General features: G+C 40.5%; 2 protein-coding genes across 3 annotated transcripts; both read left to right on the plus strand.

The window, feature by feature from the left end:
- Positions 1 to 1,181: 1,181 nt before the first annotated feature.
- Positions 1,182 to 9,716, plus strand: LOC125761943 (phospholipase A1-like). Its single transcript, XM_049423555.1, has 8 exons — positions 1,182 to 2,257; positions 2,539 to 2,653; positions 8,198 to 8,343; positions 8,535 to 8,650; positions 8,738 to 8,864; positions 8,933 to 9,124; positions 9,191 to 9,371; positions 9,453 to 9,716. The coding sequence occupies exons 1-8, from the start codon at positions 2,212 to 2,214 to the stop codon at positions 9,508 to 9,510; spliced, it is 981 nt and encodes a 326-aa protein (XP_049279512.1). The 5' UTR covers positions 1,182 to 2,211; the 3' UTR covers positions 9,511 to 9,716.
- Positions 9,717 to 10,581: 865 nt separating this feature from the next.
- Positions 10,582 to 18,444, plus strand: LOC125761941 (phospholipase A1-like). 2 transcript variants are annotated; one of them, XM_049423552.1, is made up of 7 exons: positions 10,582 to 11,291; positions 12,693 to 12,877; positions 15,831 to 15,954; positions 16,018 to 16,263; positions 16,338 to 16,520; positions 16,585 to 16,780; positions 17,983 to 18,444. In XM_049423552.1, the coding sequence occupies exons 1-7, from the start codon at positions 11,231 to 11,233 to the stop codon at positions 18,071 to 18,073; spliced, it is 1,086 nt and encodes a 361-aa protein (XP_049279509.1). In that variant the 5' UTR covers positions 10,582 to 11,230; the 3' UTR covers positions 18,074 to 18,444. The 2 variants fall into 2 exon arrangements, with proteins under 2 accessions (XP_049279509.1, XP_049279510.1); XM_049423553.1 differs by having other exon boundaries at positions 12,705 to 12,877.
- The last annotated feature ends 475 nt before the right edge of the window (positions 18,445 to 18,919 follow it).

The following is an 18,919-nucleotide window of genomic DNA, read 5'->3' on the forward strand; positions in this document are numbered from 1 at the left end:
CTTCTATTACTTACCTTTTCGTGAAAGAAAATTGATGAATGTTGCTAAAGTACCGTGGAAAACCGTTCATAAAGTAAGTACCAAGAACCTCGTGATCATCTATACACACAACATTGCATACCTTCAGGCGTTTAACGAATGCAATTTTTATAGCATCTGCAGTGACCGCTCACTATGGATGAAAATTAGTCACAATTTGAATCTGTTTTATAAAGAAAAGAAAAACGTTTTTTGTTGAAATTTTTGGCATGAAAAGTATTTATTAAAATGTATAATTCCTTCGCGGCAGTTTTATTAGTTTAGTATTAGCAACAAGTCGTTTAGTTAAACTCGATTTTTTGGTGCATTACAATTTGCCAGAATTGAACTAAAAATATCTTCTTCTATGATTTGTCTTTACAAGTTTAAATTTTTAAATCATTTTAGCCGTGTGTATATTTATATAAAAGAATTTATGAAGCTAAACTACGGGTTTACATCAATAAATATTTAAAACTCATTCTTTCATCACTTCATTTTGTAACTGATTTTTCCACATTTCCAACATCCCGATATGCACTTTTTTGTTACCATTTTCCATGATACACTACTGGTGAGCTGTATTGTCTCACAAATCCCTCAGCAAGTTCCTCCCATTGCGTCACTGTTGACACACATACCATTCTATAACGTTCGTTTTTCACCTTGCTCTACTGTCCTACTAAACTGCAAGCCATTTTCAAATATGTTACATCAATCCAATCCAAACACACGGGGCACACGGCTTATCGTCATCGGTCGCTCCAGACGAAGCTTTTCCTTTTTCATTGCTCCAGAAGGAAAAAAAACTACGGTGACGGTTTTGCGGAAGATACATTCGGGTAACATTCACTTCCATTCCCACTCCGTACAGGACGATTTCCCATTCCGGCTCGGCCAGCAATCCGGTTTTCCCGGCTATCCCGTTTTGTTTGCGTTTAGTACGCCCCTAACCAAGCGGTACAACAAATACAATAACAAACGACTCTGTACGCGCTCCGGTTCTGACCGGTTTGCTATACGTGAACTTGGCTGGCAAGTTTGAGTATGATTTTTTTTATTAATCGAAAAAACACCAGCCACTGCAATGGTCCGCTTTGGTGTCATTTCAACTTCCAGAAGGGAAGAATCTCATTCGATCATGATGCGTTGCTAAGCAACGATCGAGTAAAATCACGATCATTCAACGCTTGATTCAGCTGCACGATGAGAAATGAGAAGTGTAAACACTTCCCATCACATCATAAGCAGGTTTTAATTGAATAAGGAAATGATCTTCAAGCTGTATTGAGCGATCGTAAACAAAATGAAACAAAACCACGCCGAAGCGTTGGGAAAATTGTTTTACTTTTCGAACGTGCAAAGTACGGTGCCGCGCAGGATGTTTCGTGAAAAATGCACACATGAGGAGTGAGAAAAACAAGCTCCCGGTTAAAAGCTCACAGAAAGTGCGGACGCCAGTGCTGGAAGCCGTTTGGCTTTGGTTGAGCATCGGTGAGCATGCAACGATCAGAAGAAAACGTGGAAAAGTCATTCCAGCTCATGCTCTCGACCAGTGCGGATCGGTTTATTGTGGTGTGTGGTGTGGTGCAATCGTTTTTCTTCGTTTCACGTGCGTGTTTTTACAGGTGAACAAAAAGTATTGAAAGTGGAAAATAGTGTAAAAAATCAAGAATTTAAAAAAATATAAAATAGTGTAGTTATAATGTGAGTGCTTCAAAGTGAAGGAAAAAAGCGAAATCTAACCAGTAAAACAGCACCATCATAAAGTGGAAAAGTTAAAATTATTTTCATCCAGCACTTAGTGGAATTGATTTGATAATCATCGCACACTCGGCCTAATCATAGCTGGATTCAAACCGGTGCTATCCCGGTGTTCTACGTCAGCTTGGATGCGTTTCCGCTAGTGATAAGAGCTCGGTGTGTTTGGTTACCATTTGCATACATCACCACCCGAAGTTGTTGTGCGGTTTTCTTCCCCAATTCTAACCCCAAAAACCGTCGTTCAGAATTTCCCGAATTCAGATGTAATTGTACAACGGCGGTTGTTTTGTTTCGGTCGGTTATTGTCGAAGTAGCGAGTTGTGCCGGAAACCAACAAAAAAAAAAACACACACACAACCAATCTGCGAAGAAAAGTGATTGCAGCGTGGGCAAAGGAAAATCCCCCGGTTGAAACCGTACACCCACATAATGAGATTATTATTCGGCGTGCTTACCGTTCTATCGCTGCTGGCAGGTAAATTGCTGCTTCGTTCTTAGTGCGTTTGGAGAAATATGTTTTGTGCAAGTAAAAAGTGTTATTTTTCCCACAATTGATTCACGCTTGCCTCATGTAATGATTCCTCCCACCCTAAGGCGGTTCGGCGGTTTTAATGAGCAAAACGATTAGTGGTTCAATTTTCGTCACCATTCTTGTGCAGTTGAAGTTAATTGGTCGTTGAAAGAGAGAAAAAAAAATTGTCCTTCGTTTGACACACTGTTCTTCTATCGGCGTGCGTTCTTGCCAATCGTTGGCAGGGATGGGCGGTGCCATTTTTCAGGGTGGCGTACTGGATCTGAACTTCTTTCGCTGCATGTGGACAAAGAACTACGAGTGTCCACACGAGGACATAAAGTTTTTCCTCTACACACCGTAAGTATTACGATTTTAAGTGATCGAGTAGGAAGCACAAGGTGAGATGAGAAGTGAAGTTATTACTCGCTCCGAATCACGAATCGAACAACCCTCCCATCGAGAGAATGGTTTTAATCAGTCATAAAAATAACAAGAACATTGTTAGAGAAAAAAACGGGATTTTCCACACGCGTGAAAACACGTGTGGAGTTTTTTGGAGCACATCAAGTCCGCTAATTTTTTACGACTTACCAAACCACCCTTCTCACCACTTCAAACCTATTTATTTATTGTCTTTCTTGTACGGCCACCACCAAGAGGGGGATGGAAAGTGCACATGCAAGTGTTGATTTATCAGCTAACAAATCGAGGAAAATGTGCTTTAACATGTTTCTCCGGCCATTATGAAGGAAGGATAATAAAACTTCGAACCAGTTCACTAGCCCGTCTGCAGAGGCTTCTCTTCCAGAGGAAGCAAAAGAAACAATCAAAGATCAGAAAGAAAAAAAAAGGGAGCATTAAACAATAGTCATAAACAGATCAACGAACTTCTTGCTAACTGCATAAGAAAACAAAGCAAACAACCCGCCACACAAATGCGTCACAAAGCTAATGATCAAGTTTTATCGTGTGTGTGAAACACTGCAAAAAAGTGTAAATAGTTAATATGAATAATTTGTGGTACGAAGTTCCCACCAGCTGTACCATCCATTATCGTTAACGTAAGCTTAAACAGAAAGTGAAGTGTTCATTAGATATATTAAATATTGCAGAGAAATAAGATAAAATGTCTTTTTCTCTGATGTTGTTGGTTGAAATTGATAGTAATAGCAACTTAAATTAATGTTCAAAAAACCCTAATGTTGATGACGTTTACTTCGTATACTGTATCCGGAAGATTAACACCAAATGTCTCTGCAGTTATGGCCTCCCTTCCAAAGGTGTCCAAATGCCATACCAAACCAAAGTGGAAGCAAAGGCATTTATGATTTGTGATGGTGAAAATTTCTATCTTCCCAAGTTTTCATCCCAAAACAAAACCGGCTTTCAGGTTGAGATCAGGTTGAGGCAGGTCAGGAAGTTTACATTCCCCATTTCGATGGCTCCCTTTATTGCGTGTCGTGCTATTTGACATCTTTGCTAACTGGGGATTCCAAAAAAAAAGGTTGATCTTGCCCACACATCAGATCCAATTGCACAACTGGCTTGCAGTTGGTGCAACGAACCAACCCACGCACACACACACACAATCATCAGCACAACCCAGACCCCGGAGTTGCTCATTTATGGGTCACTGTGCTACTAAACCACTGCGGGATCACTGTAGAAAACGCACCCTCCCAGGCAGCAGCAGTTTCTGATCGCATGAGGGAAAGAATTTTATTACCATCCCTCTAATGAGTGGGTCTCCCCCAGGGTTTCATCGGTAGTGCCCTTCAAACTGGTTCCGTTTTCACTTTCTACTTCCTGCTGTCCTCTCATTGCTCTAAAAGGACGTGGCGAAGAGTTCCTTGCGTGAACTATTTCCCGCGCATGATCGTTGAGTGAGAGTGTAATTTCATTATCATACCGGCTGCCTGCCGGCTGGTGATGGAGATCGAAAAGCAAAAAAAAAGGGAAATGAGACTTTTTCCCTTGTGAAAGACGCTGGACGGTCGCGGCAGTTTAGATTAGCATCGGATGCGCAAGTACATGTGCGCCACACTTGATCGTTGTCGATCGATTAAGATAATAGCTGTACGGTAATCAACATCTCCCGGTGGTCGTTAAACATGAACCATTCATGTGATAGTGGTGGACCTGCGAATGATGGACGATAGTAAAAGTTGACAGTAAATCATGGACATGGAGCGAGGATTAGTCGCACAGGAGGTTTTCTTTAGAGTATTTATTCAATTAGTCAGCAATCATGTTGTGATAATAGTTTTTTATAACTTTCTTGGCACTTCCTACAATTTTTTTGCTCGGTTAGAACGGCCTGGCCGTATCAAGAGCAATGGATTTCAATTGATTTACCGAAAAATTCAACCTAGAAATCTTTTACTCGAGAAGGAAGACATGTAAAAGTTCATCGTTTTATATTTGCTTTTTCCTTTCTTACTTTTAAGACATTAAGGCGAAGGAACACTGTCAGATATTTGAAGAATGGGTTATCGAATCACTTGAGAATCGTTTATTCTCTTGAACAATTTGTGGATAAAGATCGGAATCCTTTGTACATTGATGAAAAAAGAAAATATACGAACGTAATATTTATTTTTGTTTTTTTTTTTTCATTCGTATTCAAATATCAAATATATTTGATTTGAAATCAAATATATTTTATTTTAATACTTATATTCAACAAAATATATTTGACATTCTGCGCTTAACTATTTTTGATTTTTAAATTAAGTTTTCTTATTTTGTTGAGCGATTAATAGTTTGTCTTCCATGTATAAATTGGAAATACTGATTGCATTCAACATAAGAGGATAATTTAACAAGTTTAAATACATTTCATTTATCGTGTTGTAATATTCAGCAACTTTTATAGTAAAGCACAAAAATAAATCAGCAAATAAATGGTACCAAGAGAATTGGTTTTAAATTGAAGGTTTACTTCAAACCTACGAAATGTAGAACAGAAGCTTTTAATGTTATGTGTTCATTTCTCACAATAAACACACTATATCTGATAATTTATTAATCAATTTGAAAAAGAAACACATTATTATTATCTAATCAACATCTATTCTTATCTTTTCTTTGTTGTGAATGATGAAAATGTGTAAAGAACATCACTCAAATGACGCTTAAATAAAGAAAACCACGACTTCAAACGGAGGCTTTGAAACCTGTTCGAAAAGTAACACATCGCTGTAAACATTGACGGACGTCCATGATCTTTCTAGGATCATCCGTAAAACATGTGTAATCATAAAACAATTAACTGAACACTCTTCGCAACAACTTATACTCGTTTGCAAAATGTTCAAAAATCACCACAGACATGCCCTAGCAAAGGTTGAACAGACTAGTGGTGGATCTCTAGTGGTGCGAAATTGTGTGTAAATATATACACATCCGCTTACAAACAACAAATATGGCACACCAATCCACATTGTTTGCTGTTGTAAAGCATCTTTACAGCATAATTCACCGATTCCGATCCTCATCCACCTTTCCGGGGGGAGAACCGTTTATCTTCTTTCAAGTGGACCGTTTTAATAATCGTCATAATCATATGGTAGAGAACGGTGTATGCTTTCTTGCGCATTCCTTTCGCCTTTATGTTGCTGCTGCTTGATTCTAGTCTGCCTCTTAGCAAATAACTGTATTGATCAATTAACCGATCACTTCTACATTTCGCATGCGGATTGTATGGGAATCGTGGATCATGAACCATACCAGCTGTTGTGTTTCTTTTATCTTTACGTCCATTTTCATCATCTCTAGATTACGACACACAAATCATGATATACCGGAAGTAAATTCTCTGTAATAAAAAAAATGAATTCAGTACGTGACATTTTCAACTTTCAATTTCGTAGAAGAGAAAAAAGCTTGTAAATGAGCAAAATATCAAATAAATCTAAAGAAATAAAGCAAAACCTATGTCATCTCTTTCACCTAGTGACATTAGTGTGGAAGATTGCAATTTTCCTGCGGAGAAAACAAAACCCCTTGACGATGTAATCTTCTTTAACATTCAAAAACGCTACGATGTAGAAATATTTCCTTCCCACTCTTCGTAGTCAATTTTTTTTTGGTTTCTTCCCAGGATTTATGAGTTTTGTTTACATAGTTTCCTTCAAACCCCCATCGTGTCACAGAAGCTTCATAAAAAAACGGGACACCATTTATGGTGTGCCAGCATTAGGCACGCGAATCGTGATCCTTCTCGCGAACATCTGGCGGTTGCATATGCCTAACGGCAAGGTTAACACGATCCCGCGATCGAACGATCGAGCGATCAGGCGGAACAAGAAAGTCGGCGCCGGAAGAAAGTCTACGCCGTAAGATGGGTTTGCGACAAGCGGTTCGCTTTGCTTCGCTTGGGTTCGTTGCTTACCGGTGTGTGCATTGAAGTCACCAAATGGGGTTCCTTGGTTGGGTTTTGTTTTTTTCCTTTCATGCTCCGTTCTTTCACTCCACACGAGATGCACCCGTTTGGGGCTTGCATTTAGGGACTTTCGCTAACGATGACATACAGTACACGCGGTGGCACATCGCTATGTGTGTGTGGAGTTTTTTCTTCCACGTGGAATATCTTCCCATGGTTTGTATTTTTCGCGCCAGTTTAAATCTCTTATGTACATCGTTAGAAGAAAGCAAAAGCATTTCAACTGGCAACTGCCGATGGCATTCTGTATGAAATTCCTATCCATCAACACCATCCATCCATACAGTAAAGCAGGCTTACATCATCGTTAATTAACCGGGAGCTTATCCGGGGGGAAAAGGGGACCAACAGATCGCGACCTGTAGAAAAAGTGAAAGTCAGAAGGAACGAACCTTGGTGTCGTTCGGTAGTGGTAGGAAATGTATGACACCTTGACGGTGCTGACACTGGAAGAAACACTACTGCACCCATTAACTGATACGTTTTAAATAGAGTCATAACCACCGCGATTTGCTACGCGATCAATCCGTCGATCTAGAGACAGGGTGGAACATTATCTCTCCACCTTTAGGGTGCATGAACTTACAGCCGGTCGGCAGCATCAGCCTGTGGGAAAGCATGTTTGGTGCGATCGTTGCACATAAGAGTGTGGTTTTGTTTTGATTGTACATCACACCTCCGGCACAAAGGAAGTGAGCATATGCAGGTATTAGCTTTCGCTGAATGAATTAATTCTTCCTATCTTTCCTGCACGCTAGAAGACAATTACAGACAATACGAACGATGCAACACTTCCTTCCGTTTTTTTGTGTTGGAGGCCACAGACACAAAATTCGATGACGCTCCGGCCCATGTTGACAGGAATTGTTTTCTTTGTCTTAAATTAATATTTATTTGCACTGCATCACCCATGACCGTCTCTTTTGCAGTAGTTTTTAACCAACAACGCAACAAAACGTTTAGATCGTAATCTGGGTAGGAAAGCACGCGATAATCTTCTAATAATAATTACAAGCGTCGTTCGTCGCGCTGATTGTCTGCAATTTTTCAATCCACTCGCTACGCGCGAAAAAGCGTACAAAGCATTTTTTTTCCGCACCGCTTTTCCGGTGGCTCAGTGCCTCTTCCGGGCGGGAAGATGTTTTCCACTCGTTTCGTTCGCGTGCGTACATGGTTGCGCTTTTGTTTCACTTTTCGCTCTCATTTAAATGCCAGCCGCGATATGGGAAGGTTGGTGACGTTCCTGCTCCATTGCGGCGTGTAATGATAATGCCACCAGAGTACCGAACGAAACAAACGGCTACCCGATTCCCATCTTGCTCGGTATAATTTTCTTCACTTCGTTACACTTCCTACTCTTGTCGATATATCGCCCGATGCATGTTAAAACCATTACTGTACTAATTTTGTCTCATTTGCATATACTTTTATTTTTCTTTTCGCTCCATAACCCGCAGCACTTTTCGGAAAGGCAGAATCATCGATATGAACGAACCAAAATCCATTTTCAAGGTCGGCTTCAAAACGAACCAACAGACGGCGATAATCATTCACGGGTTTAATGGAACGCAGACGAGTCGGCATATTATGTTCCTGAAAGATGGTATTTATACTTAAAATATACAACCTTATTAATTTTTCCCAATAATCACTAAAGAAATCTTTCCAAACATATCAAAAACAACAAGAAACGCTTTAATTTAGCATAAAACGCTTCATCCCCTATGGTGAAGCGTTTCCGCGAAAGCTTTCCGCGAGCTTTTACAAAGTTGTGTTTTGCCTCTTTCTGCACAGCCTACCTTTCGCGCAAGTTCAACGTTTTCGCAGTCGATTGGGAGGTGTTATCACAGTATCCGTGCTATTTTTCATCCCTATCCAACACAAAGCTGGTGGCGCAATGTACCGCACAGGTATAACGTAAGCAAACTCAGTGAAACTTGAGGTCAATAATTTCATGCGGAAAATGTCTTTCTTTCTGTTTGCATCTGTTTTTACAGCTTTATTCCTTTCTTACGTTTGCCGGCTGTACCAGCAAGCAGATAACGTGCGTGGGCCATTCCCTCGGTGCTCACATATGTGGGATGATGAGTAACCATCTGACGAAGAAGCAATACAAAATTATTGGTACTTTTATAAAAAGCATTCCCTTTTTTATTGAAACAGGAACTTAAAATATTACTTTTGTTTAATAGGATTAGATCCAGCTCGACCATTGATTGAGAAGCATGCGTCACAAAAGTTTCGCCTAACGCGGGAAGATGCACGCTCGGTACAGATTATACACACGAATGCCGGCTTACTCGGGCAAAGCTCATTTACCGGTCGGGTGGACTTTTGCATCAACGGTGGACAGGTGCAACCGTACTGTGAGGGTGACCGAATAAGTAAGAAGCTTTACTTTATTTTGAACAGGAAAGAGCAATAATTTTCCCCCCCTAAAAACCTTTCAGAACAAGCTCGATGTAGTCACTTTTTGAGTGTGTGCTACCTTGCCAATGCAATCCTAGCGTCCAGACCGATGCGAGCGTTCCGATGTCCTTCCGGATGCGTGCCCGACAATCGGATACCCTTCGTGAAGTCGAACCGAGTGCGTATGAAATGGCTTACCGTTGGACAGGACACACCGGGAAAGTATGATTATTTCATTTAAAACATCCCTATTCAATAAACGATCTATTAATGTGAATAAATTTCCTTTTTTTTTTGTTTCAGCGTAACCGGAGGATATTGTGTCCATATGGAACAAACCATGAACTGTCCATTTAACTAATGAATGTGGGAATAAGAGGGAGAAAAAACGAAGTGAAACATGTACAGTGATGAGGTTCAGTGCAATTCATAGAAGCGAAGCATTTGGTTTTACAAATACCAGTATTAAACAATGAACAGAGTAGGTTTAAGCGAACAACTAACAACAACAGATAACTCGATTAAACCATAAGATTTATCGCTGTAAATATACACCAGTTAATCGTTCATGTAACGTTTCGTGTTTGATTGGAACAAAATTGAGGATAAATTGTAATTTTTTTCCAGTACAAGAACATAAAATTGAGTGTTACAAGATTTCACCCGCTGGTAGTAATGAAACACTTAATCCGGAAGAAGGCGGAACTGTATCCATTTTTTTATCCGTCACCCCCCCCCACCCCCCCCCCCCCCCCTCACCCCCAAAGAGAGTTCTGTTCTTCAACGCTATGTGGCTCGTATCGGGGTCGTGCTTTACTTTCGATTCATATTGCTTAGTAGAACTTAAGCTTCTTTTGTTGCGTGTTCATGCGGAAAAGTGTTCATTCGCATGAAGCAAAATGAACCAGTCTTTACCGGTTCAAAAGACTTCCAGCAATTGTTGAATATAGGCAACGAACCCCTTGGTCTGTCGCTGTGGCTTAAGAAACGTGCCGGGAATAGTAATAACAAATGACGACATCGGTGTGACATTTGAAGAACCTTCCTTGGGTGCACTTTGGATTTTTGTCCCTTCTGGTCAAGATACGTCCCTATTACCCAACCCAGCTAATTTGTGGCATTTCTAATGGAGTGTTTTAAATTATTTTAAAACGAGCAAAAACATTTTTCACGCTTTACGTCCATTGTTCGTGTTGATGGAGATGTTTTGTGGATGTTGTGTAATATGAAGATGAAGTTTATGACTTTCTTCAACACGGTAGGGCCATTTAACAATATTTATCTTTAAACTGGGAACAGGTGGGGGGAGACACAAAGTTTCCAAGCAAAATAAGCTGTTATGACAATTTGTGTTTTAAACAAAATCATATAAACAGTGTTCGCTCAAAAACAAAAGTGTTGTGTACTAACACAACTCACTTACTGACTGACTTACCGTATAGATCGATCCTCCAACCTTTGTTAGAACCATACAAACATATCAACATTGACATGCCGATCATTAATTACAAACGCTCTTGACATTTATCCTTGGTGTATTTCTCATCCTTTTCCACCACCCAAAAATTTGTCAACCGCTCGTTATCGTTCTAATGAATTTATCAACCAACCAAACCAATTATCTGCCAATTTGCAGCCTCCACTTCCACCTAGACGGGTGAGCAAAAGGTGTTGCATCTATGTAACGGTTTAAACCATCGATTAAAAAAAAAAATCTTACATAAAGCATCGTGGTTTGCGTGAACCCAAACGCGAAACGTTCATTTCTACCAGCACAAAACGATGAACGGCTCGGTACCGCTAGCTCATGGCCGCGTGCAGTAGACCCGTTCATGGGCAGGGCATCAATGGCTCATCGATAGGGCAAGAGGCAAGAGAGAGGCAAGCAGGGTGAAACCTACAGACCGGCCCGCGACCGACTTTGGTAGGCTGCAGTTTGTGGCTTGGTAGCAATAGTGCAGACCGTCGGTTGGTTAGTCGCTTGCCAGGGCTTGGATTGTCCAGCCGAACGCCTAACGAAGAAACGCTCAGTGGTCAGTAGTGTCGGTGGTGTCGATAGAACATCGGTGTGTGGCTTAAAAATGGTGCTGTTAGTAAAGATCGTCCTCTGCTCGATGCTGCTTAGCGGTGGTGTTATGATTTGTAAGTGTGATCCCTTTGCCGCTCATTGAGTTCGAATTCCATCCCATCATCCAGGATAAAGGGAGGATGCATTGTAGTGAGTAAATCGGTAGGAACAAGCCGTTCGTACAGAGATCGCGCCCCCACCCCCTTAAGAAAGCAACGAGTTTGTGCGTTTTCTTGGTTCTTGTGTCTGTGACTTCATTTTATCAAGCGACGAACCCTTCGTTGTGGTTATTGCTTGAAAAATTAAATAGAAAAAAATACTTTGATCATCGCTGTTGCCGCATTCAAATTAACATAAATTTTACCACAAAAAAAAACAGTTTCTGCAGTAACGTGTCGTGCTGAGATGAGTTTCATATCGAAACACCAAACATGCATCTCCCCATACGGGAGACAAACAATGGAAGCGTGTTAATTAACACAACCGCACACACAAATACAGAGCGAAAGGAACAAAAAAAAAACAATAGAAAACCAACGACACGAATCATATCGCTTTTGTGTACGTGTGTATTGTGGCATTTCGTGTGCGTATGCACAACTATGCGCAAAAAGCAGCATGTGAGGAAGTCGATCACTTTCACGGTTCACGGTTACTAGCCGAAGTAGTAACCGTACGCACAACAGTAGTAGTACCCACACACACTAGCAACATAACAGGCCAGCATGCATCGGCCGGTGCATTGTAAAAGCACTGTTTCCATGGATACTAATATTCCTCCTTTTTCCATCACAACCTTTCTTACTGTTATGCTACCAGCCTACTAAAGAAAGGAAAATCCCTTTTTGGGGTTTTTCAAAGCTAAGTTTAAGCTCGTATGAAGGTACGTGTGTGTGTGTGTATGTTTTTTGTGGCATTTTCCGACTTTTCCCTTAATAAAAATACGCAAATGGGTTCTTCTATCTTCTCTTTCTCATGTTGTCACATTCTCAATTGACACAATGATGATTTAAAACTGTTTGACACAACCTTACCAAATGTTGACACCTTCTTCGTTCTCTGTTATACTATCTTTTTGCTTCCTATTTCTTAACCAAAAAAAAAAAAAATACTCACACAAGCTCACTCCTCTGTTTTCGTGTCCTTTTCGTGTCATCTTGTTTTTGTTTTCTCTTCACTCACCATAATAATCATGTTGGATGGTAATGTTTTCTGCCAAAACTTCTCGCTTCACCTTCACAACACCACCAGCACCCCGCACCCTGTCGTTATCATTCGATTTCCCAACTTTGTGAAAGCATATGATTCGATCTTGGTTTTATACGTCTTACGGTTTTTTTCTCGTGGTGGAAAAATAAACAATTGAACCCATTCCCCCAAAAAATAAAATAAAATAAAATAAAAAAATCCCCACGGTAAAATAAATAAAAACAAACGAAAAAAAAACATGCAAAACAAAAAAAACCAACCGCAAGACCAATTTATAGACGCCCAGGCACAGCATCTTCTGGCGCAGGCCCTCTATCTCGGCGATCAGGATGCGTTCAACACGACGCGGGAGGATTGCGTGTGGAAGCGAAGCAACGGGCAGGACGTCTGTCCGGATGAGGATATCAGCATCTACCTCTACACGTCCGGCATCGTGAAGGATAAGTTTAAGGTAAGGCTGTAGAGCTTTCTGTTTAAGCCTAACATCTTCAAGGTGCTAAAATTCACCAACTCGATCCTTCCTTTTACGAGAGAGTGTGTGTGTGTGTGATAAATCTTCTAAAGACACCGGCAAAGGAGAACACCACTTACGAGCCTTTCCAAACGGGGAGGGCACGAGACTCGTTTTTGAACGTCAAGGTTGCGTTAACTAACGGCCTCTGCCCATACTCCTCCAGTCAAGCAAGGGTGTAAGCAAAGGGAAGGAGCTTAAGTGAACAGCATGCACTTGTTTTGCAGACTGCAAGTGCATTTTCGTACACCACGGCTACCAGCGAATTCACGCAATCCGTTTGATACACGCTGTTAATAACTGGTTTGGTTTGATTCGCTTTTTTTTTGCTTCTTCCTTTCGGCCCAAGTCGTTTGCAATGAAAGAAGCAATAAAAATGCAAAGCTCGCTTCCATTCGCGGGCCGCGGTGGTACGGAAGGAGACCGCGTGTACCAGTCCACGAACTGGCGTCAGCCGCTAACATAACCTTAGCATAAGCATAAGCGAAGCCCCCGTGGCTGGTGGCTGGTGGAACCTCTTTTGTTGGGTTTGTGGCACGTGCGAGTGGCTTCAAGGGAAATCGTTACGCCATCGGCTCTGTGTAGGGCTTGACGTAATGTTGCTTTTTGAAGTTCATTATCGATGCATTCCGGCACGGTAAATCCCTTTTTTGAGCTAGGGAAGTGTAAACGGAAAGGAGTCAAAAATGTTCACCGGTTTGGCGTAAAATTGACCTAAGCTAATCGCTAATTTGTGGACGTATCAGATTAGTTTGCGTTACTTCGATATTACTATCTGCACTGGACATGGGTTACGCCTAAAGTACAACCGAAATCGGGGGCTCGACTAACCGAAACTTGATCTAAAATTGGATATAGTATTATGTATTTATTACCATTCTCACTTAGTACAGTTGGTATAGGACTAAGGCAAGGTCATTAACTACATAGAATTATATGTCTATGGGTAGATTGTTTGGCCAAAAGTTGCAAAAAGTTAAGAAAGCAATCAAAGGATATAAGGTCCAATAAACACATTGAGAATTTTTTTATTTCCTTTCATAAGTTATTGCATGTGCTAATAGAAGAATAGACTACCACAAATACTCAAAGTTCCTTCAGTTCCTTCTGTTAAATGATAGTTGGTTTCGCTAACAAATATTAATAAACAATTGCAACAATCCTTATTTAATTTGCTTTATTGTAGAATTTATGTAGCATGTAATTAGCTTTATTGTAAAATTTTTTTAAACATAAAATTCTATTAATTTGTTGTAAAGTTTTATTATTTTTATTGTAAATTTTATCGTTCAATTTAATTAATGTTAATTTTAATAAAATTAATTTGTCTCTTCAATGAAAGCTTAAGCAATATAGTAACAGATAAACGCTTGCTTAGCTTAAAGCAACTATTTGCAATAGTAAACAAAATAATTTTTTACAAATTCTTTATACATTTTGAAGTATTCAATATTTTTAGTGATTTTTTCTACTTACTATAACTCGAATTCTTCTTTTTCTATTGACGACATGATAGATCATGCCTGGTATATCATGATCTTCTGGACTTATATTTCACGAAAAAGAAAATACAGGGTTTTCGAAGATATGATTGACATGTTCATCATGTTGATGTTTTATTCGAGCATATAATTGATTTGCATAATTGACAGCAAATTGTTGAATTTAACAGAAGATTGGCTTAACTTGTTCAACAAAACTATTGAGCGTCGGTGGAATGTTGTTGCGATGAGAATGTCAATTATACCCTTGAAAACCCTGTCTGGTCAGTCTTCGCTTTGGAGGCAAGTTCAGGTGATCTTCGCATGGTTCGATAATCTTCGCTATTCGATCATCGATATACTAAATCACTCATATCTGTATATGTGAAATCTTAGTGATATTTTAAATATTTTTTTTTATATGGGCCTACTCAAGTATTCAAAAAATAAAACCACGAAAAGGACAATAATGTTATCCTATAATCGTTAAATGAATTTATATTTTTTCTCTCACTAATCGTAAAAAAATCATCGTGCAAAGTAAAAATACTATTCGGTCACTTTGCACAATCCTTCCGTTCTTGACATAGATCCCGGCAAGGGTACTTTCCAATTGGCCGTGGTCACCCACTAATTAGACCGTAGCACCACCATCACAATCGCTGACACGCACCCCAACACCACGCGGATGGTAAAACATCCAAACCCCCAAAAACTGTCTTTGTCGTCGGTTTCGTCCGGTATTGGCAGCGATGCCAAAACTAATCGGTACTAAGTGTCATGCGAGTAAACCCCCACGGGCGAGGAGGAGGTAGACATTTTATGCTACCAACACCCGAACCATACCTGCCACACCGGAAACCTGCTGTCGGTTCGGAAATGGCGATGGCGATGATTGGCGTCGAACTCGTGAATGAATCAACCGGCAAACGTGTTGGGCATGCATAAATTGTGTATGCGGACATAAATCACACTGATCGATGGAAAGGTGTCAAAAGGCGAGGGTGGAAAAGGAAGAGCAGTTTTTAATATGCATTCCCAAGTTCCACTCCCTCGAGCACCACCCTGCGATCAGCGCACGGAATCCGATCGTCGAGCGGGTTCAAACAGTTTATTAACCTCAATTATTGAACCACAACGGTGCCTTCGAAAGTGCGTGTGTGGTGTTTGCTTTTTGTTTTGCATATCGTGTTACCACCACCACCACACAACATCCGTGGCCTATTGGCCCTGATCAATGTCAGCCGCAGCGGTGGTAATGGCGGTCCAACGCATCCGTTATCAATCGTTCCTCTGACATAGTTCTAGTTTTTGTTGCCGGTAAAGCTGACAAGGCCACACCATCAATCTCCCCTTATCTGGTACGGTGCAGGTACTAGCTAATGTGCTTGTTCCCTTCCATTTTACCACAGTTCGATCATCGGCTTCGGGATTGGTTGAACAACACGGAATGGGATCATGCGAAGGAGAACATCATTCTGATACACGGGTACGCCGGCGGTGATGATACGCTACCGATTGCGGTTCTACGAGATGGTAAGTGTGTGTGCTTTCGAAGACTAAATCCATCTGTAATGTGACTTCTTTTTTCGTCTCCAGCATACATTAACCACGGTGGATACAATGTCTTTCTTGTCGACTGGGGTGCCCTCTGTCAGCCACCGTGCTATGTCGCAGCCGTGTACAATATACGTTCAGTAGCGACCTGTCTGGCACAGAGTTTGATGCAGTTGCGCGATCTTGGATTACCGGTAGAGAAGACAACCTGCGTTGGCCATTCGCTTGGGGCTCACATCTGTGGTTTGATGGCGAACTATCTCAACTTTCGAATGGAGCGCATTATAGGTAGTTGAGAACTTAATGTTGAGAACTCTAAGAATAATTAGTTCTTACTTATACGTTTGTTGTATTTGTTCTAGCATTGGATCCTGCCAGGCCACTCATCAAACCGGGAGGCGTTAATAGACTCGATCAGGGAGATGCCAAATACGTGCAGGTCATACACACGAATGCTGGCCATTACGGTGAGGGAGGTCGTGTGGGACACATCGATTTCTGTGTGAACGGTGGCAGACGGCAACCGTACTGTGGAAATAGCACAAGTAACTATATGCAGAAGCAACTCCTTTCTTCAGCAATAACACTCTTCAACACGCTTTCTTTCAGATATAAACCTCTGCAGCCACATCTGGGCTATTTGCTACCTGGCACAGTCACTGTACGAAGGACATGAACCGATGGCGGAACCGTGCAGTCGTCGATGTCCTTCTAATGCGGTGCTATCCGGTATCCGTCAGGGACGACGACGGTTCGGCTATGCGATGGGTTATGCCATACCGATGGGCTTGAAAACACCACCAAAGTAAGACTTCCGAGCAAACCAAAATAACCAAAAATAACTTAACGTATGCATAAAAAAATGGACAGATTTTTTGGTGATTTTTTATACGAGTTCCTCTCCACCTATTGATGCATTCCATTGGACATTTTATATAAATATTCACCTATCTGGGGAAAGGCCAAAGAGTCTTCTGGCAGACTCTAAAGATCGATAGCAAAGTCTCTTCGTTCCCACCTGAAGGTTAATGCCAACCAAACAGTGAAAAAATACCAGAACAAGATGAACTTGGTTATGCTAAAGTCGAGGTCAGTCAACAGTAGGCAATCACCAGAAGAAGCGACTGAAGGTTTTAGTGAAGAATATGTTAAGGATATCATTTTGCCAAAGATCGCCTACCGAAGGTTCTCAAATGCTAACTCTGTCCGAAGCTTTGTAGTAAAAAAAAATCAAACGAAAGATCAAATCCTACAATTTTGAAGTCTAAACGGCCATGGGCAATTGTCATTGAAATTGAAAAATGTTAATATTTTTGTTTTTGGTGAGATTTGTTTAACGTTTTGGCCAACCAGCATATGACCGGTTGGTAGGGCGTAAAAGATTTTTTTTGTAGAAGGCATATTAAACGTTAGATTTAAGCAAAAAAATCATTAAATTACCTTCATTCCTTTTTTTTTCAATCGACAATCAAAATTAATTCTTAATAGTTTTGAATAGTTTTATGGTTATGGTTTATGGTTAGGAAGTTTAATTTTAAGAACTGGATAATGTCTTTTTTTCGTAGTTCGTATCAAAGCCTTGACAATATGCCGTACCTACATAAACTACGTTAGAATTGTTCAGCTCCAAAGTTTAATTAGACGAAAGAATGTCAGTCAAAATGACTATTCTAGCAAATCTAGCGTTAAATGTGCGATAGTTATGGTCAGGCGAAAACCTTATGAAGATTATAAGTTACTAAGCAGATGCATATAGACACGTCTAAAGAATTCGTGTCTATCTCTACAGTATATCCATATATTTTAAATACCTCTTTGATATGTCAAGGCCACTGATTATACCCTATTAAACTTTAAAACCACACTATACGATGTATAGATCGCACCCATACAATACCACAAAGGCTAAGGATCACACTAGTGAGAACCACACGATCTTTAACTGTAGGTCGTTAACTCTGTATTCACCTCTTAACCATCGCCTTTTTATTCTTATGCTCATTGCAGTGCCGCCGGCTCGTACTGCATCAAAGACAATAATCCACCCTTCTGTCCATCGAATCCGACGATGCCCGGAGATCAGCGGTGTTGCATATAAACCAATCGTACTCGTACCAAGGAGATTCTTCCAGCCGGAGACATCATACATTCGTTCCACAGTCAACCAGTCAACCAGTCAGAAGAATCATTCTAGCTTTTAAGTTCTCATCTCATCATGCGAGTAATTTCCAGTGTGTGTGCGTTTGTGTGTGTATGTTTGTGTAGGCTCTTTACCAACGTTTCATTTTATCATCAGCATCTTTCAATCACAATTCTCACGTAGCACAAGAGTAATCAACTCCACCATAAGGCGATTGCCGTATCGATCGCCATCAGGAAGTTGTAATAATGACTGCAGATTTTCACTGCAAAAGGGCAAAGAAATAAATTACAATTTTGAAACGAATACACTATTATTGGCACTTTTGTTTGGAATTTTCCATACTGGTTAAGGGGTAGTAGCTTCATCAGTGTCAGCACGGTTTCTGTAGAGAACGATTGCACACAGCAAACGGAGCCTTCAAACGTTTATCTCACGTAAATGATTCACAAGGAAGCACAGCTATTTGCTTCATGATTGCTTCACTTTACGGTATCTACATATGTGGATCTTATTTTAACATTTAGACACTTATTTAGAAAAAAGTTTTAGTGAACTTTTTCGCCTCTATATTCATCATTTTCTTGTCACAATTTTATTCTCATTCTTCTAACAAATTCACTCCAAAATCCACACAACCACGCTCGAACACCACATGTGCAAACAAAAAAGCTGTTGAAATTATGACCGGAACGGAACGGAACGCCCACTGTGCCCCCAAACACCCTAGAACAAAACGTGTTCTACCCCCTCCGGTTTTGTGACACGCCATGCGTGCGATGCGGGGCATATAAAAACAAATTC

This window comes from Anopheles funestus, chromosome 2RL, assembly GCF_943734845.2.
Source record: "Anopheles funestus chromosome 2RL, idAnoFuneDA-416_04, whole genome shotgun sequence".
In the NCBI taxonomy this organism is placed as follows: domain Eukaryota; kingdom Metazoa; phylum Arthropoda; class Insecta; order Diptera; family Culicidae; genus Anopheles; species Anopheles funestus.

Coding starts and splice junctions, on each gene's coding strand:
- LOC125761943 (XM_049423555.1), top strand. CDS start 2,212: ATGAGATTATTATTCGGCGTGCTTACCGTTCTATCGCTGCTGGCAG. Junction 2,258..2,538: donor CGTTCTATCGCTGCTGGCAG/GTAAATTGCTGC, acceptor AATCGTTGGCAG/GGATGGGCGGTGCCATTTTT. Junction 9,372..9,452: donor GGACAGGACACACCGGGAAA/GTATGATTATTT, acceptor TTTTTGTTTCAG/CGTAACCGGAGGATATTGTG.
- LOC125761941 (XM_049423552.1), top strand. CDS start 11,231: ATGGTGCTGTTAGTAAAGATCGTCCTCTGCTCGATGCTGCTTAGCGGT. Junction 12,878..15,830: donor TCGTGAAGGATAAGTTTAAG/GTAAGGCTGTAG, acceptor ATTTTACCACAG/TTCGATCATCGGCTTCGGGA. Junction 16,781..17,982: donor GGCTTGAAAACACCACCAAA/GTAAGACTTCCG, acceptor TGCTCATTGCAG/TGCCGCCGGCTCGTACTGCA.